The sequence below is a fragment of the Peromyscus eremicus genome, chromosome 19, assembly GCF_949786415.1.
Source record: "Peromyscus eremicus chromosome 19, PerEre_H2_v1, whole genome shotgun sequence".
In the NCBI taxonomy this organism is placed as follows: domain Eukaryota; kingdom Metazoa; phylum Chordata; class Mammalia; order Rodentia; family Cricetidae; genus Peromyscus; species Peromyscus eremicus.
In genome coordinates, this window is record NC_081435.1 from 20946654 (window position 1) to 20973540 (window position 26887).

The 26887-nt window shown below is 40.2% G+C and overlaps 1 protein-coding gene and 1 pseudogene across 3 annotated transcripts in view; one reads left to right on the forward strand and one right to left on the reverse strand.

The window, feature by feature from the left end:
- The window catches only part of Wdr33 (WD repeat domain 33), a 112197-nt gene that overhangs the window by 48345 nt on the left and 36965 nt on the right, over nucleotides 1–26887 (forward strand). The window contains exon 8 of one of the 3 annotated variants that reach the window (XM_059246301.1): nucleotides 9073–9262. The exons of the other annotated variants lie outside the window; for them this stretch is intronic. Within the exon in view, the coding sequence (XP_059102284.1) occupies nucleotides 9073–9104 (32 nt within the window). The 3' untranslated portion in view covers nucleotides 9105–9262. Of the gene's footprint in view, nucleotides 1–9072; nucleotides 9263–26887 lie in introns of those variants that run through there. 3 annotated transcript variants of the gene reach the window in all.
- LOC131896097 (large ribosomal subunit protein eL33-like) lies at nucleotides 6003–8296 on the reverse strand (annotated as a pseudogene).

Here is a 26887-nt window from a genome sequence, read left to right on the forward strand (position 1 = left end):
TGGAAGTAGGGCTGGGTTTACCTTGTATGGGTCTCTAAAACATTGAGGATGGAGAATATAGAACATCATACTTGAATTTAATTGTAGAAGAGTACAGAGTGGGCTGTTGTATCAACTATTGGTGTCTGTTGAAATTGTGCAACATTTTCTTACTAGCTGTCAGGGAAGTTATTTTTGATGGGTGGTGGGCTTTCACAAAAGCAGACTATGTTTCCATGTAGTTGAAGAAAAGGGTTGAGGATGTAGTGTTTCCTATTCAAGGCCTCAATCCTGAGTATGGAGGATCTGTATGTACAGGTGTGTGCTAGTGCTCAAGACCATACATTTGCATCAAGACTAGAGTACATTGGGTATTGTGCTTAGTTGTCTTATTACCTTGAGATAAGGTCTCCCAGTGAGGCTAGAGTTTGAGGATTCATGGCTGTGCTGGCTGGTCAGCAAGCCGGAACCACCTTCCTCTCCACCCTTGAAGTACTGGGTTCAGAAGTGACATGACCACACCTGGCCTTTTACCTGAGTACTGTGGATCTTTGCCTGTGTAGCAAGCAGTCTTGCCCACTAAGCCATCTCCTTGTTTAGTCTTTTGAGGCAGAGCCCATCATTTAGCACAAGCTAGTTTCAAACTCATGGTGACCTTTGTCTAAGGTTCTAGGGTTATAGGCATTGAGTTACTGTGCCTGACTTGCACTACTTTTAAATTGTTCCCCTGCATGTGTATATATACACACACATGTATGTGCACACACACCAATTGTACCTGTTTTTTTTTTATTTACACTAAACCCATCTAACCTCTTCTATAAGATGAAATTTTTTAGATCTCTAGAGATTGTGTCATGCTTCTTTTCCCAGTTTAGCATGCTAAGTTCCTAGCTTAGAGAAATACTTTTATTATTATTTTCCTCTTCTAGATTATTTATGGTTTCCTTTATTTCATGTTTTGTTGGTTAGAGCTGGCACTGCTCTACTGCAGTGGCCCTCCCACATCAATCATCAATCAATAGCTGGGCAGTGGTGGCGCACGCCTTTAATCCCAGCACTCCGGAGGCAGAGCCAGGTGGATCTCTGTGAGTTCGAGGCCAGCCTGGGCTACCAAGTGAGTTCCAGGAAAGAAGGCACAAAGCTACACAGAGAAACCCTGTCTTGAAAAACCAAAAAAAAAAAAAAAAAAAAAAAAAAATCATCAATCAAACAATGCCCCCACAGTCATGCCTACAGACTGGTCTGATCTTTGCAGTTCTTTAGTTGAGGTTCCCTCTTCTCAAGTGACTCTAGTTTGTGTCAAGTTTGCAAAACTAAACCATAGCTATAGCAAATATTATCTTAAAATAACTTCTCTTCCCTAACAAAAGCAAGCCAACAATACCAAAAATGAGTATATGAGGAAAGAGAACATATAAAATTATAACCACACAGTCTAACCCCAGATGGTAGTCACAGTTTTAGATCTTAGCAACCTGGGACACTGGGGCAAGTTCTACTGATGGAAAACGATGATTAATAATAGCCTTTTGAGTTAGTTTGTGAGTAAATGAGTTTATGAGAACTGTCAAACTAGTTACTAAACATACAGTGTTCAATGTTAGTTACTGTTAAGTGATTTACAGAGCTAATTTCACAGCCTACTTCTTGATTTTACAGTAAAAATTATTTTGGAACTATATGGCTGTCCCTTCATAATGAGTTCCAGGATCTCTGCAGATACCAAAGCAGCAGATGCTCAAATTGTTTATATAAAATGGTAGTTGCAGATAGCTTATACATGCCCTTTATTTATTTTGGACTATGGATTTAAATCAGGGCTTTGTTCATGCTAAGCATGCTGTCCATTGCTGTGTGTGCTCCCAACTCTCCTGTGTTCTTTTAAATCATCTCTACATTACCTGTACTATATAATGCAATGTTAGTGGTAGGTAAGTAGTTGTTAAGGGAATAAGGACGAGAAAAAAAGCCTACCTGTTAGTACAGACCCAGTGGTTTACTCCTGATGTCACAGATCTGAGATTGGATTAGTTTGCAAGTGTGGGACACATGGATACAAATGGCTGGCTTTATTTTGTAGTACTAGGGTTTTGTGCATGTAAGCCTGTATCTTCAGCTATTTTTTTTTAAGGTTATTGTTCATTATTGTAGTACTGGCTTTAATATAAAGGTAATGTATATATATGTGTGTGTGTAGCCATTGGTTTATTCAACATTAAAGTTGGCCTTATCAAGGTCTTCTAGAAGCATTTAACGATCTGTCTTGTTAGGTAAATCTAGTGTTTATGATTATTCAAAGATGTGGTACTTTGTTCTTTGATACATATTTAGATGGTCTGGCCTTTGACTTGCATCATCACTGTTTTTAGTAATCCTAGTTTCTCTGCCTTGTTCAGACACAGTTTTGTGACTTGGCAAAGTGCTCTAAGTAAATAGGAATGCCATAGACGCCTAGTAACTAACTTAATTTCTTACCTGTTTTTCTCCCCTCACCTTGGATATGTGATCAGCAGAAAGTTAGGAGTTTTGAAAGGGCTTTGGCATTTTTTGTACCGGTAGATGAGATTATTAGGCTTCTCCATCAACCTCTCTACAGTACTTTTTCCTGTCATATGTCAGGCCAACAACTGGCTGACTGGAGTGTTAAGAGATATTGGTTAGTTGTTGTGCTGGAGCCAAATTCACACCTAGGGTATGTACAGTGCAGGGTCTGACCAAGCAATAAAAAACAGGGGTAGTAACAAGGAGATGTCTGAAGTTGAAGAACATTCTGTTTTTGTATTAACTCCTGCTCGTTCCTTGAGGTTTTATAGCACAGTACCCAGTTTTAGTTGCATTTCCATGGGCCCCAGTTATTTAGTTGCCAGTTTTATGTTAATAATAGTCCATAATGTCTTTCCTGGTGATCAGACCACTTAATTTCCAGAAATTGATGCAATTTATCCCATTTTACATATTGTTAAAATATAGTGCCAGTCTAGGTTTTGAGTTTTATGTTTAGCTTTATAGTTATAATATTTTAATTTCTCTTGGAGATGCAAATTCCCAGTAACCTGGGCAATTTGGCTTATTGAATTCTAGCAAGTAAATCATTAAGTCAGTTGCTATAAAACCTTTTTTTAAATAAAGGGTTGGGGAAATGAATCATTTGGTAGTGTTTGGTATGTAAGCTTGAGGACTCAGGTTAGTCTCCAACACTTACTTTATGTTCAAGGTTTTGCATTGGTGTGTACCTGCAATCCTAGGGTTGGGAGGATCGCTCAGCTCACTGGCCAGCCACCCAAGCTTTATTGGTGAGCTCCAGGTTCAGAAAATTAGGTGGACAATGATTCAGGAAGATTTCCCATTGTTGATCTCTGGCTTCCACATGTACATGCATGTATACCTCCCCAAACACAAACCACAGTGTATTCTTCTGTAATGAGAAATAAAATGAATTTTATTTCATTATGAAGCTGATAATAGAAATCCAAGCTTGTTGAAATGGTAGGTAATGGAAAGCTAGTCTGAAGGAGGGATGGTTAAGTCCTTAACAAGGGAGCTTGTGTAGTGTCAATGAAGGGGGCAATTTTTCTGACTTAGTCAAAACTCACTCATGGTGTAGATACCTAAAAGATAGTAGAGGCTCCAAAAAGAAGGAAGTCATAAAGAACGCAGGTAGCTTGCATTTATTTATTCCATACCCCAACACCCTAGACAGCATTTCTTTTTTCTTTCTCCTCTCTCTCTCTGTCTCTCTCTCTCTTTGGTTGGTTTGTTTTAATAGCCTGGGTATCACTATGTTGATCAAGCTGGCTTCAAATTTGCAGGGATCATCTGCCTCTGCATCCTTAATTGTAGATTAAAGTTCTGCACCATCATGTCTGGTTCTTTCAGTTTTTTGGGAATTAAGACATTGGTCTTTTTTGTTTGGCTTTTAAACTAGATTTTTTTTTTTTTTTAAAGCTAGGTTTATAGTTGACTACATATTTTCTTTTCTTTGGGGCAGAGATGGCTGCTGTTTTAATTATTATTCCCTTCAACTTCCGTAGGACTTCTGTTTTTGCTTCTGTCATTTTTATTCCCCGTGCTGGGCATTCAGACCCAGTGCTTTGCATGGGACATAGTGAATGTTCTCCTACTGAAACTCACCCGAGACATCCTTTATTGTTTTAATTCAGTGTGTTGAACATGCAGATATGAATAGAGTAGATTCAGATATCTGTCTTTTGGGTATGAGTGTTTGCCTGTATATATGTCTGTGCATCATATGTGTACTTGGTGCCCATGGAGCCCAGAAGAGGGTATCAGGTCCTCTGCCATGTGGATGCCAGAAAACACAGGTCTTCTGAAAGAGTAGCAAGTACTATGAACTGCTAAGCCATCTTTCCAACCCTAAAGTATATCTGACAGACAGGATCCACGCTTATGCAGTAGGCTTCTTTTATGTCACTGAAACTGGTTATTTATTTAATTTTCTAAGTTTGCTTTTTCAGTTTTATACTTCTTTTTTAAAGATTTATTTACTTATTATGTATACAGTGTTCTGTTTGCATGTATCCCTGCAGGCCAGAAGAGGGAGCCAGATCTCATTACAGATTGTGAGCCACCATGTGGGTGCTGGGAATTGAACTCAGGACCTTTGGAAGAACAGCCAGTGTTCTTAACCTCTGAGCCATCTCTCCAGCCTCAGTTTTATATTTCTTGTCTGGGTATGACTAATAGTTAACAAAAATAACATTGATTGCAGAGTAGGAGATTTTTGCAGAGTAAAAATGTCTTTCAGGGTTTTACTGAATGGCAGGCACTTAGTTTGCTTTTTCTGGTACTGGAGTTAGTTCCCAGCAGCAGTCTTCCGTGAAAGAGCACAGATGACATTGAGAAGGGGATGCAGCTCAGGACAGAATGCTGCCTGCGCAGTATGCAGGAAGCTCTGGGTGTGGGAGCTCATGCCTGGAGGAGGAAGATTCAAGGTCAGCCTTGGCTGCACACGGAGTTGGAGGCCATCCTTGGCTTCATAAGACCCTGACTGGGAAGAGGGCTGTGAGTCTTAGCTTGGCTTTCTTCTCTCTCTCTCTCTCTCTCTCTCTCTCTCTCTCTCTCTCTCTCTCTCTCTCTCTCTGCCTTTATATTCTTCTGAGAGCAAACTTACTAATTAGGTATTTGAGTAGTTAAGGCAGACTTTTCTTTTCCTCCCTTCTTCCCTTCCTCCCTCCCTCCTCCCTATCTATCTATCTATCTATCTATCTATCTATCTATCTATCTATCTCTATATCTATCTAATCTCTCTCTCTCTCTATATATCTATCTATCTATCTATCTATCTATCTATCTATCTAATCTATCTAATCTATCTATCTATCTCTATATCTATCTAATCTATCTCTCTCTCTCTATCTATATCTATCTATCTATCTATCTATCTAATCTATCTAATCTATCTATCTATCCTGGAACTTGTTTTGTAGACCAGGCTGCCCTCAGACTCACAGAGATTCACCCGCATCTGCCTCTCGAGTGCTGGGGTTAAAGGCATGCACCACCATTGATTGCTCAGCATGGCAAACGCTTTTGCACCCTAACAGTTTTCAGTATGTTTCGTCTGAGCTATTTAGTACTTGGTAATATGGTGTTGATGTGAAAATACTGTGTACCAAAGTCTTCCAGAGTTCCCCTCTTGAATCAGAAAAGCATATATTAGTGGCATGTCACGGCACACTGGGGAAGACAGGAAAACCCATAGGAGTCAATTCTCTCCTACTCTGTCACTGGGTCTGGGAAACGAATTCAGGTGTCAGGCTTGGGAGCAAGTGCCTCTTTACCCTCTGAGCCATTTCCTTCCCTCCCCCTGGGGGTGTTGAGGGGTTTCTTTGTGTGGCTATGGCTGTCCTGAAACTCGCTCTGTAGACCAAGCTGGGCTCAAACTCAGAGATCCACCTGCCTCTGCTTTCCAAGTGCTGGTTTTAGAGTCATGTGCTTCTACCACCAGGATCTCAGGCGCCCCCCCCCCCCACACTTTTATTTATTTACTTTTCATTAGTTTAAATCCGAGAAGGGTACAGCATCACATGGATTCTGTGTCCAATGGCCTTTTCAGGAAGGTTGCTTCGGAATTTGGCATGAATCATGCCACTGTTTCCATGGGCCCGAGTTGCTTTTTCCCCAGATCACTCTGGTTTTGTTTGGTTTGCTTCCAAGAGTCACTGTTTTTTGTTTTTGTTTTTGTTTTTTTTTTTTGCTTTATACACATGAAAACATCTCTTGCCCAAGTAGAATTCTGTTTCCTCTCGGGCATAAACACCTTCAGTTTTAAGAAGAACTGTGTGCTCTCTTTGGTTCCAGGGACCTCACTTACAGCCATCAAAAATGGCCTTGCACTACAGCCTTCCCAGCAGGCCTCCACAGGCAGTAGGAACTGGGAATGGAGCCCAGGAGCCAGAGTGCTTGGCCTAGCATATACTAAGCATTGGGTTCAATCCTGAGCACTGTGTAAACCAGGCATCCTAGTGCATGCATTGAATACCAGTGCTCAGGAGGGGAAGCAGGAGGATCAGAGTTCAAGGTTATTTTAAGCTACAAAGTAAGTTTGGTTACATGGGATGTTGTCTCAAAATGCAAATAAACCTAAAAAATAAATAACTGAGTTTTCCATCATTAGTCTCTTTTAAAATATTTTTTCTTTATTTTTGTGTGAGCCTACATGAGTATATGTATACCACATGTGTAATGGAGAACAGATGAGGGTGTCATGTCTTCTGGAACTGGAATTATAAGCTATCTTTGTTACTTTTGTTTTGCTGTGATTAGACGTCATGACCAGGGCAACTTATAAGAGAAAGCATTTAGTTGGGAACTGTCTTACAGTTTCAGAGGGTGAGTGCATGGTGGAAACATGGCAGCAGGCAGGCAGGCAGGGAGGCATGGCGCTCAAGTAGTAGCTGAGAGCTACATCTTATTATTGGTTGGAGTAGAGGGTGTGTGTTTGGGGCAGGGGTGGGGTGGGGTGGGGGGGTTGGGGTGAGACAGGGCCTGGCCTAGGCTTTTAAAAACTTCACTCCAGGGTTGGGGATTTAGCTCAGTGGTAGAGCGCTTGCCTAGCGCAAGGCCCTGGGTTTGATCCTCAGCTCCAAAAAAAAAAAAAAAAAAAAAAAAACCCCAAAACAAAACAAAACCTTCACTCCAGTGACACACCTTCTCCACCAAGACCCACCCACCCTCCCTGTCTCCCTCCCTCCCTGTCTCCCTCATCCCCCCCCCCCCCCCCTTCTGCCCAAGACAGGATTTCTCTGTGTAGTTTAGGTGCCTGTCCTGGATCTTGCTCTGAAGACCAGGCTGGCCTTGAACTCACAGAGATAGTCCTGGCTCTGCCTCCCGAGTGCTGGGATTAAAGGTGTGCACTACCCCTCTCCCCAGCCCCCAAGTTTCTTTTGTAGCCCTGCTGTCCTGGAAAACTCTGTAGACCAGGCTGGCCTCAAACTCGGAGATTTACCTGCCTCTGCCTCCCGAGTGTGTAATTAAAGTCTACTGTCTAGGCCTCACCTTCTAATCCTTCCCAACACACTTTTAACAACTGGGGACCAAGCAGCATTCAGACTTGAACCTATGGGGGCCATTTCTCATTTAAACCACCACCCAGGTGATGGTGAGCTGCCATGTGGGTGCTGGGAATAAAACCTGGGTGGTCTGGAAGAACAGCATGTGCCTCTTAACTGTGGAGCCGTCTATAGCTCCCTGGATTAGTCTCTTGATAGTAGGGAAGCAGAAAAGTAGAGTGTACTAAGCTTGTTATCTAAACATGAGCTCTTAGTAAATACTTCCTGAGTTGTGTCTTTACAGTTGGCTAGAGTCGGTTTTTCATTTTATGTCCAATCTAACTTAACAGGAAGCAGTAAATAACAAAGACTTAAAGATGATGTGTGAACTGTTAAAGTAACAAAATATATTAATTGTGACATTCCCTGTTAGCTATCAAATTGACTCTAAGCAAAAAAAGTTTTTTGGTCTTTGGTTTTGTTTTGCCCTGTTGGGGATGGAGCCCAGGGTTCACAAATGCTAGCACTAACATCCTCAGGAGCAGTGCAAATGATGGCTAGAAATGCTATCTTATTTTAATTCTGCACAGTATTTTAAAATGAGCACTGCATAGGTGTGTGATAGGATGGAGGCTATTTCTATATAACTAGGTAATTTTGGTGATTATAAAAGTGATAATTTTTAGCCAGAAGGCATATGGATCTATGTTCAAGGTCAGCCTGGCTTATTTGGTGAGTTTCAGGCCAGCCAAGGAATCTCCCCCAGCCATACCCTCAAAAAGTAGTAGTATGACTTCTACCATTGGTTGAAGATTTTCCCATAGAAAAAGTAATATTATAAAGTACTGAACTCTTTGTTTTCCAGATCCTAGAAACAAAAGAATTAATTTAGAATGCAGAAGCATAGTAAAATTAAATATTATTTATGTGGAACAAACTTAAAAATGTAAAACTTTAGTTTAAGCCAGCCTGAAATTTGTAAAGTTACTTAGGCTGACCTTGAACTCATGGTCTTCCTGCCTCCGCCTTTCTTGTGACTACAAGTCATTTCACACAAAATGATTGGTCCAAGTTAGGTTTTTGTTTCAGTTTTAACAGTGCTGGAGAGACAATCGAGGACCTTGCATATGATAGATAAATGTAACATTGAACTATGCCTGCCATCCACTGAAGGTGCAGGCGCGCGTGCGTGCGTGTGTGTTTGTATGTGTGACAGTGCGTTATTTTAATCTCAGTACTTGTGAGGCTGAAGAAGGAGGCTTGCAATGAGTTTTAAGGACAGCCTGGGCTTTATAGATAAATCTCATTTCAAAAAAATCAAGCCAAAACACTGACTTACATCCTTTGTATAACAGATGAGAGCTAGTCTGCTCCTAGTCTGTCTATTGTTTCCTTGGAAAAGGAGGATAAGGTGTGGAAAACAAACCCGTCCTCAAAATAAATAAATAAATAAATAAATAAATAAATAAATAAATAAATAAATAAATAAATAAATAAACAAGTAAGTAAATAAGTAAATGAATAAATAAATAAAAAGGAAGAGTAACTTATTGGGTGTATTGCTACCTGTACCATACAGCAACAGCACTGACAGGATGTCTCAACAGGTAAATAAATGTCTTGCCAGCCAAACTTGATGTCAACCTTAGTTTGATTTTTCAAGACCCAAATGATGAAGAAACACACACCTGAAATCGTCCTCTGACTTCCATGTACATTTGGTTGTTATGTTTGTGTGCCCTCTCCCAGATATAAAAGAATGCCATTAATAAAAAATAAAAAATGTAATTGCTGTTTATAATGGTTGAGCTTCTTACAACCAGCTCCAGAATTCTAGGTACATAGTTTTTGCTTATTGGAATCTTGACTTTTTTTTTCTTCTTTTTACTTCATGTATATATGTTTGTAGAGTGTGTTCATGTGTGCATGCATGCATGTTCACTTCTGTGGATATGTCCCTGTGTGCAAGTGAACATGCTCTGGAGGCCTGAAGTTCACATCAGGAGTCTTTCTTGTTGGCTCTCTGCTTCATTTATTGAGGCAGGGTCTTGGTTGAATCCAGAGCTTGTCATCTGGCCAGCCAGCTTGCCCTAGTGAGCCCCCATCTCTGCCTTCTGAGCAATGAAATCACAGGTGGGCCACTACACTCTCGGCATGTATGTGGGTTCTGGGGATGATCTACACTCCGTTGCTCATGCTTATGTAGCAGTTACTGTAACCACTGAGTCATCACTGGGCTCTTAGCTCTTTGATTTACTGTAGACATTATTCAGCTATGGCCAACAATCCTGGCTTGGCTAGTAGGGTAGCCTTCGCAGCTTGTGTCTCTTGGTCTAAATTACAGTTAATGATACTTTCCTCACTAGGTCGATCTGAGGGTCCTGGGCGTTCACAGAAAGCACTGCACACAGTGCAGGTCAGCAAGCACATGTGTGTTGCTTATGTCAGATACATCAAGGGGAGATGCTAAAAGGCATAGCATGAGTGTGGAAAAGAATGTACATCTTAGCTGATTTAAGAAGAGGTTTGGGGCTGGAGAGATGGCTCAGAGGTTAAGAGCACCGACTGCTCTTCCAGAGGTCCTGAGTTCAATTCCCAGCACCCACATGGTGGCTCACAACCATCTGTAATGAGGTCTGGCACCCTCTTCTGTATACATTATAAATAAATAAATCTTAAAAAAAAAAAAGAGGTTGGAAGTGATGAGGAGGTAAAAGATCTGTTTAGGGGAAAAGATTGAGTTGAGAGTTAGGATAGCATGTGATTATACTGTTTTCAATAGTGATTCTCATTTAGATATATCATTGATAATGTATATAAGCCACATGCACATAACTATAACATGACTTTTTTCTTTTGAGAATGGGTTGATGGTACATCTTGGCCGGCTAGAGATCTGCCTGCCTCTGTCTCAAGAGTTAGGACTAAAGATGTGTGCTATCATTCGAGGCTTTTAAAAAACTTTCTTTTATGTTAATCTTCATACCTTTTCCCTCCTGTCAGAATTATGGGCTTACTTTAGGAAATTTCACTCCCTACATTTCCCATCTCTAACTTTATTGTTACTGTGTTTGATTGTCCACTAGCATGTGTGCGTTTGTTTGTTTGTTTGGGAGACAGTCTCACAGTGTCATTCAGGCTAGCCTTATACTTGTGATTCCCCTGCCACATCAGGCCTTTTTTTGAATGCATGTATTTTTAAGTCTTTCCTGACCCATTAGCTACTTTTTAAACTTATAGGTAGGTAAATTCTTGTTTATTGAGATATTATACCGAGTTTTACTATACAGATTTATAGCAGGATGTTCTTTCCATTGCTGTGTTTTAACAGGTTTATAATATCTTGAAACCTGAGTTTCAAGTTTTGAGCTTTTTTTTTTTTTTTGGTTTTTGTTTTTTGTTTTTTTTTGTTTTTCGAGACAGGGTTTCTCTGTGTAGCTTTGCGCCTTTCCTGGAACTCACTCTGTAGCCCAGGCTGGCTTCGAACTCACAGAGATCCACCTGGCTCTGCCTCACGAGTGCTGGGATTAAAGGCATGCGCCACCACCGCCCGGCTGAGCTTTTTTTTAAAGTCAGGGTTTCATATATCTCAGGCTACCCCCAAATTCATTATGTATCAGGATGATCTTGAACTTCCAGTTTATGCAGTGTTGTGAATTGAATCCAGCATTCTACCAATGAAGCCTTATTGCCGTACCTTTTGAACATAAAAGAAATCATATTCTCTCTCTCTCTCTCTCTCTCTCTCTCTCTCTCTCTCTCTCTGTGTGTGTGTGTGTGTGTGTGTGTGTGTGTGTGTGTGTGTGTGTGTGTGTGTACAGCTGATAGGGTATAGAGGTTAGTGGGGTATAGAGGTTAGTGAACAATTTTTGGGATTCTGACTCAGTTTGTTAGGTAGCAAATACTTTTCCTCACTGAGCCACATCATTGACCCTTATTTTGAACATTTTTAATAGTCATTTTAATTATGGTCAAAATGAAATACTTCAGTTGGTGTGGTGGCTGAGGTACATGCCTATAATCCCAGGACTTGGCAGGCTGAGGCAGGAGGACTGCTGTGAGTTTGCCAACTGGGCCTACACTGGGCTACAAAGTGAGGTCCTATTTCAATAAAAATAAGAACTCAAACAGAACAACCAGATCCTCCATTATGAATATTTGTGAATTAAGACCTTTGTTGCCTTCTAACCTATTTCTCTATCACTCTTTGCTTTCTTTCTTTTATTGTTGGTGTTCCTAAGATTATGCAGTGAAAGAAAATATTTTTTTCAAAGTTTTATTTATTTTCATGTATGTGTTTGTATGTGTGCCTACATGAGTTTATAGGTGCCAACAGAGGCCGTTGGATCTCCTGGACCTAGAGTTTCAGGCAGTTGTGAGCTGCCTGATCTGAGTGCTGAGAGCTAAACCTGAGTCCTCTGCAAGAGCAGTTAGTGTGCTCTTAGTCACTGAGCCATCTCTCCAGCCCCAGGAAAACATTCCTCAAGTACAGAAGAGGGTGGAGGGAGGCCTTCCTGCTGCCCCACTGCTTTGACTTTGGTTTCATGTTTACTGTCATGACTGAAGAGCCACACTGTTACACATTCTGACACCACACAGGTCCCCAGACAGAGACAGCCCTGTTACAGATACCTGGTTAACCAGCACTTTTCCACTGGGACACATTGATCATGTGATTTCTGCTTGCTTTTCTCATAAAAGATGCATAATCTCTGATACAGTCTTGAGGAAACACCAAGCATATCACTCATGCCTGCTTTTGGTATATATTGTTTGAGGTTTTTATTCGACCTGGTTAAATGGATCTACTTTGGTGTTGACATGTCTTGTCCTGTAAGGTTGGGAAAATCACAGTTGATGACAATAACAGCACACATAACATTACTGACCTCTGTGGAATCGCACTTGTAATTTGGTTTTATGAGCAGCTCCATTTCCTAACCAACCCAGGTGAAGACGAAGTGCAGTACTAAGGTGCATTTTCCCCCCCTATGGCCATGCAAGGTAACAGATGTACTGTTTTATTCGTCCAGTGGAAGTTAGACATGGAGAGTTGTAGATCATTCAAACACAACAGTATTTGGGAAGTGGAGGGGTGGGGAGCTAGGAAAGAGCTGGGTGGGATTAATGTAGAAGTGATTTCTCCTTAAAATTTAAAACATCCTGGTGGAGCTGGTGGACACCTTTAATCCCAGCACTTGGGAGGTAGAGTCAGCAGATGAGTTTGAGACTAGCCTGGTCTACAGAGGGAGCTACAGGATGGCCAGGGTTACCCAGGGAAACCCTGAAACACAGAGAAACAGAAAAAAGAAACAAACCAAAAAAAAAAACAAAAAAAACCAAAAAACACCAAACAAAAAAAAACCACTCCCAATTTTTTTTTTAATTACTTCAGAAAGTATTTTACATTACACATACTCATGTGCTCTATTCTCTTTATAGGCTGTCAGGATTCATATACAAATATAAAAAAAAAACTTAAAAAATTACCTCAGAAAATAGGTTTCATTACACATACTCATGTCCCCTTTGTTTTCTTTCTATAGGCTATCTCAGGTTCATCTATCTAATGCTCATCTTTATTTATTTTCAGTCTTTGACTGCTTAGTAACATTGTAGCATATAGCTTCTACCCCCCTCCTCTCCTCTCCCCCACCCCCCACCCTCGAACTCCTCGAACTCATGATTCTTCTACCTCTGTTTCATGTTCTGGAGTTAAAGCCAAAGCCATGTATTTTCTAAGACAAAGGGGTTTTCGTTTGGTTTGGTTTGGTTTTTTTTGTGGGAGAAGCAACGGGATGGGAGAAGCAGAGATTTTGCTTTGTAAAGTTCTGGTTGATATGGCACATAGACCATGGTTACCTGGAGCTTTCACTGATCCTCCTGCCTCTGCCTCCCTAGTGCTGAGGTTACAGGTAATGCTCTACCCTGCATGGCTTCGCTAAGACAGTTTTATTCTAAGTTTCTTTTTACTTTTATATTTGTGTCTGCTCATGGAAATTTAACCTTAGGGTAGCCTTGTAACTGTGTGTGATCATTTACACTTGGGAAGATAAATTGTCTTCAAAGGTCATTAATAATGGTATTTAAGAAAGTTATTTTAGGAAATCTCCATATTTAATTAAAATATCTTTATGTATATGAGTCTTTGCCTGCATATACATATATACATTTGTGGAACACCAGGTCACCCAGATCACCTAGAACTAGTTAAAGATGGTTGTAAGCTACCATGTAGGTGCTGGGAACCAAGCCCAGGTCCTCTACAAGAACATCAAGTGCTTGTAAACCACGGAGCCATCTCTTCAGTTCTTCCATATACCAGTTTAAAAAAAACTTATTTTGTGTGTGTGTGTGTGTGTGTGTGTGTGTGTGTGTGTGTGTGTGTGTGTGAGAATGTGTACCCATTTGTGTACAGAAGCCCTTGGAGGTTTGGAGCTGCTATGTAGGAACCAAACTCAACTCAGATCCTCTACAGAAACAGTAAGTTCTCTTAACTGTTGAGCCATCTCCAGCCCCAGTATTCCAATTTTTAAACATTTTTTAATTATAAAAATAGTACAAGGTGCATAGTATGTCTCTTTCTGTTCTGAAAAGTGATCAGTTCAATGATCTCACCCACTAGCCCTGCCTCTGCCTCCTGATTTTGTTGAAAGAAATTTTAGTTGTTTTAGGCAGCCCTGGCTGTCCTGGAACTCACATTGTAGACCAAGCTGGCTTCAAACTCAGATCCTCCTGCTTTACATAGTCTTAAATCTTAAATTTTTGGTCCCAGTTTTGGGCAGTATATCTCTGTTCATGATTAATTTTTTGGAGGAAATCTGTTCCTCCTAATTGTCTTTTTTTTCTTTTGCTTTTCTACCTTTAGTTTCCCTTTATATAAAAGATGTTAAATAAATTTTGCTCTGTTCTTCAACAATAGCTATTGTCTGCTCTCTCTTTATTTAAAACTTTAAGAAGTGCAGGCTGGAGAGAGCTCAGTTGTTCAGGTGCTTGCCACACAGGTATAAGGACCTGAGTTCAGTCCCCAGAACTCACATTGGGGTGTGTTGTGGGGGGGGGTGGATCACTCTAGAGGTGGAGACAGGTGGATCCCTTGGGTTTGCTGGCCAGGCAACCTAGTCTACCCAGTGAGTTTCAGGCCACTGAGAGACCCTGCCTTTAAAAAAACAAGTAAGTAAGTGGATAAATAAAGAGAAATGTGGGGACCACAGCACCTGGGGAACAACAGCCGAGATTATTCTCTGCCTCCACGTTGTGGGAGCACATCTGTGCACACCCATCACCCTACCCCACCCCCACCACACACAAATTCTAAGGAATGGAAACCAAGAAACAGCATTGCTACTAAGAGTGACACTATTAGTCACAGAACACAATAATGTAATTAAACCGGAGGAATGATAATGCTGTGTCGATGGAATGTCAAGCTAAGATAATCTTTGCATTATTTTAAATAATGTTACTTTACTGGTGTGTGTGTGTGTGAATTGTGTGCATGTATTGAGGTCAGACAGCTTTTGGAAGTTGGTTCTTTCCAGTGGATTCCAGGGATCAAACTCAGGGTTATTAAATTTCTACAGCAAGTGCCTTTACCCACTGAGCCTTCTTTCTGGCTCGAGATAATTTTTTCTTGACTCTTTTCATTTTATGAGCTATTGAGACTGTCACAATTAAGTTGTCTTTAGTCTTTCTCACATGCCCTAGTTGTCTTTTTCAATGTCGTTAAAACTTTCACCTCTACAAATTTTAGTAGTTTTCTCTTTTCTTTTTTTGGTTTTTTGAGACAGAGTGTCTCTGTAGCTTTGGAGCCTGTCCTGGAACATACTTTGTAGACCAGGCTGGCCTCGAACTCACAGAGATCTGCCTCCCCAGTGCTGGGATTAAAGGCGTGTGCCACCACTGCCCGGCCTAGGATTTATTTACTTTTATGAGTATGAATGTTTTTTCTGCATGTATATTAAGTACACTGTGCGTGTCCCTGGTGCCTATGGAGGCCAGAAGAGGACACACTGGATTCCCTGGAACTAGAGTTATGGACTGTTATAAACTACCAAATGGAACAACCTAGGGTCCTTTGCAAGACCAGCGTTCTTAACTGCTCACCTGTCTCTCCAACCTCAAATTTTAGAATTTCAGTTTTGCATTTTGAGCAAATTTTATCTTAAGAAATTATTTTATTTTAGTTATTTTTTATTTTAATGTATATGAGTGTTTTGCCTGCGTGTATCCCTACATGGATACCTGATATCCAAGTAGGTCAGAAGAAGGCGTTCGATCCACAGGAGCTGGAGTTATAGACAGTTGTGAGCCATCATGCCAGTACTGGGAATCAAACGTAGTTCCTCTAGAAGAGCAGCCGGTGCTCTTAACTGCTCAGCGTTCTCTTCAGTAGGGTGTAAACTCTTGAAGAACTTTTCCCTCAGAAATTTTTAAGTTTGTAAAATATGTTTTTATTTGAGAATTAAATATAGTGTTTCTGTTTGTTTATTAAGATAGTCTCATTATGTGCCCCTGGCTGGCCTCAGCTGGCTGTTCAGACCATGTTGACCTGGAATCTCACAGAGATCCAGTTCTCCCTGCCTCTGCCTTCCAAATGTTGGTGTTAAAGGCTTTGTCACCATGCCAGGCTTCCCTCAGAAATTTAAAGGTAACTATCTTTATCAGTTTTCCTGACAAGAAGTTAGATACTAGTTTCAGCCTCCTGGTTTTTGCCTCTTCATTTGTCCCCTACATGCTTTCATTTTTGAGACAAGAGTCTCACTCGGTAGCCCTAGCTGGCCTAGTACTTAGTATGTAGAGTAGGTTGGCTTCCTTGGGCATTTGCACACACTTTGAAAAAATGCTTGTTTTTTTAAGTGTGTGTATATGTGTGTACCCCTGGTGGCCAGAAGAGTGCCTTAGATCCCGTGGAGCTGCAGTTACAGCTGGTGTGAGCTGGCCAAGTAACTGGGACCAAGTGCTGGGCCCTGAACTCTAATCCTGGAAGAGCAGCAAGTTCTCTTCACCTAGATCAGCTCTCCAGCCCTTCTGTGCACTTTTAGTTATTATTTTTGTGTGTTTAGGTAAGAATACAAACTTCAGCTTTCTTGGACTCCTTTATAGTTTGCAGTCTTTATTCCATTTGAGTATTTTTTTTCTTTGTTTCCATTTCTCTGTATTCTTAGGAGACAAGTGTTGAATCTGTTACTCAGCACATCTGATGATCTTTATTTTGCAAGTTTGATTTTTCTTACTGGTCTGTTTTAATCTTCTGCTACGTCTTTTATTACCTCTTCCTTTTTTTCAATATTGGTGAAGGTACCTAGGACCTCAAGCATGCTAGGCAGGTACTCTACCACTGAGCTACACCTCAGCCAAGTATGTTTGATTTTAATGACAGATCTCTTGAAGCTCTTATGTAGCCATTGAAGCATATGTTGTTTGGCTACTCTAATATTCCCCCTTAGTCTTCTTAGAGCCTCTTAACCTATTCCTTTGTCTTGATCTTTCTCTTCAACTTTTCTCAAACTTGTAGTAATCCTCAGTTGATCCTATATTTGCTTTCTTCCTCCTCCTCCTCTTTTTTTTTTTTTTTTTTTTTTTTTGAGACGGGTTCTCTCTCTCTAGTCCTGGCTGTCCTGGAACTCACTCTGTAGACCAGGCTGGCCTCGAACTCACAAAGTTCCACCTGCCTTTGCCTCTTCAGTGCTGGAATCAAAGGTGTGCTCCACCACCTCCCAGCGACCCTATATTTGAATAGTAGCATCTTTTGACTGGTAAAATTGATTAGTTATCTCATCTTTCTTTTGGAGTTAGGGCCACTGTTTTCTTGGAGGCTAGACCTCATTGTGTACGTGTAGTGAGGAGAGTGTGTTATAGGCTGATGTGGAATTGCTTTAGTTTATTCTATTCTTAGGTTGAATTGCCTTTTCTTTCCCTTTTCTTCATTCCCCTTTCCATCCATCATGGTCTGTATTGTGACATTTTTATAAGCTTTATGTTGCCTTATTCTGTTGAAGGTGTTTTTCCAATTTGCTCTTTGCTAAGAAAGCAGTTGTTTGGCAATAGCCAAGGATAGCTGTTCTATTAAACTGGGAATCAGGAATGGCTGCCTGGACAAGTTACCCTATGGAAAATTCTATACTGCAGCTCAGCCCTTGTCATTAAACTGCCACTAAACTAGCCTTTACTACATTTTTACTTGTTTTTACATTTTAGTGTGTGTGTGTGTGTGTTTGTGTATGCCTTGGTGCACATATGAAGGTCTGAGGATAGCTTGGAAGAGTTGGTTTTGTCCTTCCGCCATGTTTGTCTGAACTCAGATTGTCAGGCTTAGAGGTATGGACTTTATCCACTGAGTCGTCTTGTTGACCTTTGACTGTATTTGAGGATATTGCTTTTGTCCACTGTTAGTTCACTTTGCACTGAGGTCCTGGTTCTATTCCTTTCAATAAGTTTCTAGCTTCTTGCATAATAGTCTCCCTACTTTTAATTATTTTTGCTTTTTATTTTTGTTTGTCTGTTTTTGGATTTATTCTTGCTTTTGAAGGCAAGGTCTTCAAACTCTGTATAAACCAGACTGGCCTCAAACTCAAGGAGATCTATCAGCTTTCTGGGTGCTGGAATTACAGGCATATATCGACATGTCTGGCTTATTTTTCCATTTCTTGACCTGGGCTGGTTCATCCTTCATTAAGCATCTTGGGGATCCTTTACTCCCTGGCTGTCATCGTAGTGATTCCAAATATAGTGCTGACACCTGATCGACAGTGTGCTGTGGCCCAGAACTTCCAAACTCAAGGGAACCTCCTGTCTGACCCTTCCAAGTAGCTGGGACTACAGGCATATGCCACCACACGCAGCTTAATTCTGAAATTCTGAAAAAATGAATTCTTAATTCATTTTTTTTTCTTTTCTTTCCTATTTTTTTTTATGGTTTATTTTGAAACGGGTTTTCTCTGTGTAGCCTTGGCTGTCTTGGAACTTGCTCTGTAGACCAGGTTGACCTCAAACTCAACAGAGATCTGTCTGCCTCTGCCTCTAGAGTGCTGCCCAGCTGTGTGTGTGTGTGTGTGTGTGTGTGTGTGTGTGTGTGTGTGTGTGTGTGTGTATTTAAGTCTGGGTTGTTCATACTTGCTAGATAGCAGACACTCTACCACCGAGCTGTTCCCCAGCCCTAAATCATATAGTTAGATTTAAGGTTATTCACGACATTGGAGGATTTAGAGGTAAGTGATCAATAAAAATAAAGATTCATGAGTTAAACCTATTGTTACTTTTCATATGTCCTCTGAAATACCTTACTATTCTTTAAAATAGAGAAAATGATGTAAAGAAAATCAACAACACATTTACACCATAAATGAAAAGGAAGTGGTTGATGTATTTTTAGTATTGGAGATGACATTTTAATCTAGTAGAATTTGTAGTACTAAAAGTATTGTTTGCGTTTTTTGAACACACGTATGCTGTGTGGCTGTTTGTGTGTGTGTGCCCACACACAAGTGTGTTGGAAATCAAACCAGAGGCTTGTATAGGCTGAGATGCTGAGAGTTAGATCTTTTTTTTCAGGGATCGTTTGAAAACTGAAAATTTAATGGATTTATTTTGGGAAAGGGCCCTCAGTCATTTTCTGCCTTCTGTACTTTTCCCAGTGACAACAGTTCTTCTTGGGTAACTAGGTCTGTTGAAATATTCCCACAGTGAGTGTCTTCAGGACAGAGATTAGATCAAAACTAAAGCTCCTATTTATTGAGTATGTATCCCAAGCATGATGCTTAATGCTTCATGTATTTCATGTAATTTCTGAAATAATCTAGTATTTGAATAGTAATCTCCATTTTACATGTGCCAGTATTACGGCTTACAAAGGGTTCAGTACATTGCATAATGACATAAGTAGTCTGAGACATGATTGGTCTATTTTTTTAAAGTTTTTTACTATTACCTATTGTATAGGTAACACAAGTACCTATTAGAATTAAAATATATTGACTCCAAATTGTTTTACTTGTTCTAAAAGTTTTAATTTTGCTGTGCGGTGGTGGCGCACTCAGGAGACAGAGTCAGGCAGATCTCTGTGAGTTTGAGGCCAGCCTGGTCTACAGAGTGAGATTCAGGACAGGCACCAAAAGTACACAGAGAAACCCTGTCTCGACAAACCAAAAAAAAAAACAAAAAAAAAAAACAAAACAAAAACAAAAACCAAAAAATGGTTTTATTTTTATATTTTATTTGTATGAGCGTTTTCTTACATGTATGTATGTGTACTGTGTGTGTCTGGTGCCTGAGCAAGTGAGATCCCCAGACTGGAGTTAGAGACAATTCTGAGTTATCATGTGGGCTCTGGGAACCAAACCCAGGTCCTCTGGAAAAGTAACCAGTGCTCTTAACTTCTTAACTGCCGAGCATGTCTCTAGCTCAGTATTTTACCTTTTAAAGTTACTGTTTATTTTAAAAGAATTTACTTTTTTGGAATTTTATGTGTATAAATGTTTTGTCTGTGTGTACGTTTGCCCTAGGTGCATGCCTGGTTCTGGAGGAGGTTGACAGAGGGTGATGGATCTCCTGGAACTGGAGTTAGGGATGATGATGAACCACCCTGTGCTGTGAACTGCTGGGCCATTGTCCAGCCCCCATTCCCTTTGACTTAGACAGCATCTCTGTAGCACAGGCTGACCTCAGATCAGAGCTCCTCCTACTTTAGTGTTTCGAATGCTGCTAGTACAGTGTGTGTCCAAGAGTTATTCCTATAGTGTGCAAGGGGAGTATTGAAGGTTGTATTTAGAAATGAGAATTCCCGAGATTTATTCTTGGTACTCTTCAGAGATGAGGGCAGAATAAATCAGTCTATTTCATAAAAGATAGTTTTAGTTTTTGTTTTGTTTTGTTGGGGATTGAACCTATGGCCTCATCTGGTAGGCAGGTAATCTGCTTCTGAGCCACATTCTTACTCTATGTAGTTTGTTTTGGTTTTAGACAGGTCTTACTGTGTAGACCAGGCTGGCTTGAAACTCAAAGATCTGCCTGCCTCTGCTTTCCAAGTGCTGGTATTAAAGGTATGTACTGCTACACCTGGCCAACACTTTTGGCTTTTCATAAATTTTTTATATACTATCCCTTCCTTCATTTTTCTTTTGAGACAGGGTTTCTCTGTGTAAGCCCTGTCTGTCCTGGATCTCCCTCTGTAGACCAGACTGGCCTCAAACTCAGAGATCCACCTGCCTCTGCCTCCCGAGTGCTGGGATTAAAGGCGTGTGCCACCTCCTGGACTTTATAAACATTTTTGATCTCTGGGTTTGTCATTATTTATTTGATAAAGAATAAGGTCAGCCCTGCAATCACAGCACATGTGAGGCTGAGGCAGGACTGTTCCACTGTCAAACCTAGCCTAGGCTACAGTGGAGAGAGAGAGGGAGGGAGAAGAGAAGCAGCAACACTTTAAATAGTTCCTATGATCCTGTTTCATGCCTTTATTATAATAAGGCTTTGAATGGCTTGGGAATTCTAGATGCAAAGCTGTTTTGTTTGTTTTCTGAGACAGGTCTCACTGTGTTTTCTTGGCTATCCTGGAACTCAATGTAGAGCAGGCTTGTATGTGTGCCTTAGGAGTGCTGGGGTTAAGGCCTGTACCATCACAACCAGCTCAGAGCTTTTTTCTCCATCTCAGAACTTCCAGGATTTTCCCCGCCACTGTCTAGGGTCTGTATTTCTGAATGATTTTGCTGTATTTTGTAACCTGTCCCTCAACTGGAATTTATCAGGTACTTTCTCATGATTAGACTTGAGAGTTATTGTTTGGAGAAGAACACAAGTGCTGTTTTGATCTCATTATCAAGGATGCATACTGTTGCTGGGACTTGATGTTACCCTTGGTTATGTCCCTTCTCTACACTCTACCTTCAGAATGACGTCACGGTACACAGCTTCCACTCAACAATCAGGGAGTATGTGTTCTTAGCCTCCTTGAGAGTGGAGAAGTAACTACCTGAATTATTCCTGGGAGATTCCCCTCTACTCCAGTATATATGTTCAGTTATTTAACCAGTATGGACTAAATGTGTTTATTAAGGCACTTTTAAGATGATGGAAACTAATCATCTCCCATTTGAAGTTTTCTCATTTCTGCTTTTAACAAGTGAGGATAATTGTCAAGATCCAGTTGGAATATGTGTCATCTCAGAACCTCATTTGTGCAAAGAAAAAAGCCTTAGGGTAGTAAGTGACACTGTAGGAGATTGTACAGTAGATATCTACTCCCAGCAGTAGTTGGGGACTCACGGGACCTCGGTGACATTTTTGTCACATCTCTTCTTACTTTTCTTTAAGATACGGATACCATTATGTATCTAAACTTAGGACATTAAAAACAGTGTAGTCATTATCTGACCAACTGAAAATGAGCCAATTCACCTTCTCTACCTGACTTTTGGAGGAAGACTTACCCGAGAGTATCACGCAATCAGCTTTTGTTTTTTTTGTTCTTGATTCTCCTTTTATGAGAGGTTTCAGTTGTGCCTCCAGTTTATGGCCCTGGTTACCTGTACAGTATTGTTACTACAGCATGGATCCAGCTTTGCTTCTCTATTCCCGTGTTATTAAGAGAAATCTCTCAAAAGATTTTATTTATTTATTTATTTTTACCACGGCTGGCCTTAAATGCTCAATTCCAATGTTGTTACTACCATTCCTGAGTACATTAAGCTGTACACGTAGACTATTGCATTTGGCTTACAGATTTTTGCACTGATCTTGTTACTGCCAGACTTCTAGCCATCTTTTTTCTTTTTTTTTTTTTTTCCTTTGAGACATGTCTCACATGTGTCGCCATGACTGGCTTGAAACTCTCTATGAAGACCAAGGTGGCCTCAGACTCATAGAGATCTGCCTGTTTCTGCTTCCCGATTGCTAGAATGAAAGGTGCAGTGTATGTGCCCTCCAACCCCCATTTTTGAACTCAGGCTGGCAGACATGACATGTAGCTGAGGATAGCCTTGAACTGATCATCCTGCTTTATTTACCAAGTCTCTGGGCATGCATGGAATGGGTGACCATGCCCCCACGATCAATCCTGTACATGTTTCTTTATTGATTACATTTTTGTAGCTTTTCAAATAATGACTTTGACTATCCTGCTTAAGTTATGTCTATGGAAACGTTTGCTAGAGATATTTGACTATTGAACTATATACACACACACATATATACCCATACCTCAGTAGACCATTTTTCAAAGGAACTTGATACTGCTCTCTGCATACGTGTGGGGCAGTGTTTCTTAAATGACTGAAGTGCCTTATGACCCTGGTGTTAATCTAAGCAGTTGGGAGAGCAGAGCACTGAAGAGTATTAGGTTGTTACATTCTTTCCCTTTAATGTTAGATGAAGACTCTCTAAAATCACTTTTAAACATGTTTTAAATTTTTAAAATGTGGGTTGGCACAAAACAACAGCAAAATTGTTTCTCAGTTGTAACTGAAGAATCTAGAGGACACATGAGCATTCTGAACATCCTTAGGTGGTAGTTTTGGAAGACTATTATAGTTTCCTGTTGTGTCAGCCTCCTGATTGCCCCCTTGGAAAATCCTCGAGACTTCTCTGCTCAGGAGGAAATTGTGCCCTTTGTTTATACTCTGTCCACATACTGTGTACAAAACTAACAGTAGTGTAACATTTAAGTTTAAGCAGAATTTATGCCTGTATGGTTGTTGGACTCACATATATGTTACCATACATGCAACAGAATTCACTTTGATATTAAAAGTATTCAGTTGCATGATATTGTCTTACAAATTATATGCCTAATTCCACTTTCTAAGCTACTTAGCAGTTTCTTTTAGGTCCGCCTTTGGGAGTTTTCCATGTAAACATGAAATTGGTAGAAAACTGTAGGAACCAATTCACCTGTTTTCACAAGTGTGACTTAAGTAGATTGGAAGGCCTATGATACATCTCCCTTTTTATTCCATTGGGTCTGAGTTTGTTTATTGGTTACGCTTTTAACACCATACGTTTGAAAACTGTTACAGATTTGTTGAATAGTTCTGCATAGTACTTAGGTTTAATTCTTCTATCCTTACATTTTGCCATATTTTTTTCTGATTTCTTTTTGAATAAATACACATTACAGATAATAGTTGAAGGCCCTTCTTTCTCCTTGTCCAAATGTGTCTACTTTCCTGAATTTAGGTATGTCATTGTCAGGCAACATAGTGAGCTAGCATTTCAAATATCCCAAATCGGTCTTGTGAATGTGGCAATACACTGAGAAAAACTTTGTGACCAAATTTCCCCACATATTTGTAATATATGTTGCAAGCACTGAAGCTCTGAGGTGTGGAGGGGAGAAAAACAAACAAACTTGTCCTTTTAAAAATTTCATCATTGCCTATGAGTCTATGTGACATTGCTTGGAACATACATTGTGGAAACTCTGCCTAGAAGTGTACCCATTCTGGAATCAACTTTGAGTTCCATAGTTTGTCACTGGTTTGCATGATAAGCATACAGTTAGCAGTCATTCCCAGGCAATCTTGTTATTAGATATGTTAAGAATGATTTTGCAAAATGGGGAGATAAACTTCAGACAAGCCCCAAACTCACTGACCAGTTCACAAGTTACTTTGCTGCTTAAATTTCCCAGTTCTGGAGTCTCCTGATCTTTGGAAGTGTCTAGCCTGTGGATCATGGCTTTGTTTTCACTTAAACTGATGTTATATTTATGTTTCCACAGCTGTCAGTAAGCCCGAGTTTGCTGTTAATGTTTAACACATTCTCTGAGTGACAGTTCTTTAACTGTTAATATTGTACAAAATGATACTTGAATTCATTGTTTGCCTCTTTTCTTTCTGTATTAGAAAAACTGGTGTTTTTGTAAGTCATGTATATTCTTCTTGATATTTGTTCATATAATGACCTGATCCAGGAAAAATAAAATGGGAAAATGGACATTACTTCTGACCTTCAAATAAAACTCATTATGTATTGGTTTTCGGACTGTTTACCGAGCCTTGGGTCATATGTACCGTGTTAAGTCAAGGCTGTTTACCTGTGTGGGCCCCGTGATCTGAATGAGGTTTTGGACAGGGAAGGAGGTCCTGGGAAAATGCACAGTCACAAAGGTTATAGTAAATTTCATGGAGCCAGGGAACTTCTATAAAGGGAAGTATCAAGGACGTTCTGTATCAAGCCATTCTGGCTTCAGATCTTAACACCACACTTTTATATTAGGAAACTATTTGAAGTTTCCACTTGGTGTAAAAGCCTAGCCTATCTGCTCATTAATTAACTAAAGCTTAAACATCCTGTTAGTCTTAGAACTTTTTCTTCTAAAATATTGTTTAAAGTAACCTTCCTTTGGGAGAGGGCGAGATATCCTGTAGCCCAGGTTAACCTTAACTTCACTGAGGATGACCGTGAAATCCTTATCCTTCTGAGTGCTGGGATCACAGACATGTATGATGACTCTGAAATCCTTATCCTTCTTTGTGCTGTGATCACAGATGTATATGATGACCGTGAAATCCTTATCCTTCTGAGTGTTGGGATCACAGATGTGTATGATGACTCTGAAATCCTTGTCCTTCTGAGTGCTGCGATCACAGATGTATATGATGACTCTGAAATCCTTATCCTTCCGAGCTGGGATCACAGACATGTATGACCACACCAAGTTTTGTGCCATGCTGATTATTGAAGCCAGTGCTTTGTGTATGCTAGGCAAACACTTCCACCTACCAAGTAGGCAACATCCTCAACCCAAGAACCATCTTTTCATTATTAAGTTATATATAAAATTTGTGTGTGTGTGCTGTATGTGTGTGTACGTATGTTCATGTATTGGACCATATAGATTAAGTTCTTAAGTATTTGTGTTTAGAAGGAATTCCGCCCAGAGACTTACAAACAATATATATTTTGAAATTTTTGCAATTATACATGTTGTTTCCCCCTCGTATTTTCCATGTCCAGTTATAATCTGAATAAAATGGATAAATACTGTGACCTTCCTAGTCATCCTAGACTCAGAATCCTCATGCCTGGCTTCTTCCTCTGAAGGGCTGAATGTGTCTCACGAGCCCAACTGTGGCAGGCCTGAAGGGTCTTAAGGCAGGTTTATTAGTGTCCAGTGATTTAACCTTTAAAAAAAACAAAAACAAAAACAAAAACAACAACAACAAAAAACTCTGGGTTTTTGTTTCGGTTTTCAAGACAGGGTTTCTCTGTGTAGCCCTGGAACTCACTCTGTAGACCAGGTTGGCCTTGAACTCAGAGATTTGCCTGCCTCTGTCTCCTGAGTGCTGGGACTAAAGGCATGAGCCACCATGCACTTTTAAACATCCTTTCCAAGAGCGAGAAATTGTTAGTCCTAAAAACATTATTTATTACCAAATGTTTTTAGACTATGTGGGAGCTACCTGAGTAAACTTTACATCAAGTTAGTATTCCTTTAACATTGCAAATGCTATATATATTTTAGAATTTCAGTGTTTGGGGATACAAAGAATGTTCAATGATTTCTGAAATTTGTTCTTTCAAAAATGAAATGCTCCTGCTGGATATGATGGCACATGCCTTTAATCTCCACACTCAGGAGGCAGAGACAGGTGGATCTCTGTGAGTTCAAGGCCAGCCTGGTCTACAAAGTGAGTTTGAGGACAGCCAGGACTACATAGAGAGACCTTGTCTCAAAAACAAACAAACAAAAATCAAGTTCAATGCAATGATTTCTTTGAAATGAGTGTGAGTGTGGAGTGCACATGTAGGAGCCAGGTGTCTTCCTCTGTCTCTCCACCTTGGTGGTTTTAGGCAGGTTCCTTCGCTGATACTGGAAATCACCAATTGGCTAGATTGTCTTCCTAATGACCTGCAGGAATTGGCCTGTCTTCTCCACCCAACCCCCAGCACTAGGTTACAGGCATGCTACCATGCTCAGCTTTTACATTGGTGCTGAGCATTCAAACTCGGGTGCCTGTGCTTGAGTTGGTAGGTATTTTCCTGGCTGAGCCATTTCCTAGTCATGGTGTGAGGGATTTTTAGGGTTGAAGTTTGAAATCAATAAACCATGTGTTTGGTAATTTATATTTTTTTCTGGTGATTTCGTATAAGTTAATGAGTTTTAGATGTGTCTTGCCAATTCACATGTGTTCTTGAAATTAAGCCATCTCTTTTAAGTGTAAGGTTCTTATTGAGGACCAAGGCTCATTTTCCTAGGCTCAAAGGCCTGCCTAGCTGTGTTGGCAAATGAAGATATTAATTGGATTATAAGCCATCCCTTGACTTTTGAGTAGAGGTGAGGTCGAAGTAATAGGACCCCGTGCCGGGAAATTTCCAGTGCTATGGAAGAGTAATGTGTGACTTTAAATCTCCATACAGTGACTCTTTCCTAAAAGATTATTACTAATTAAACTTTC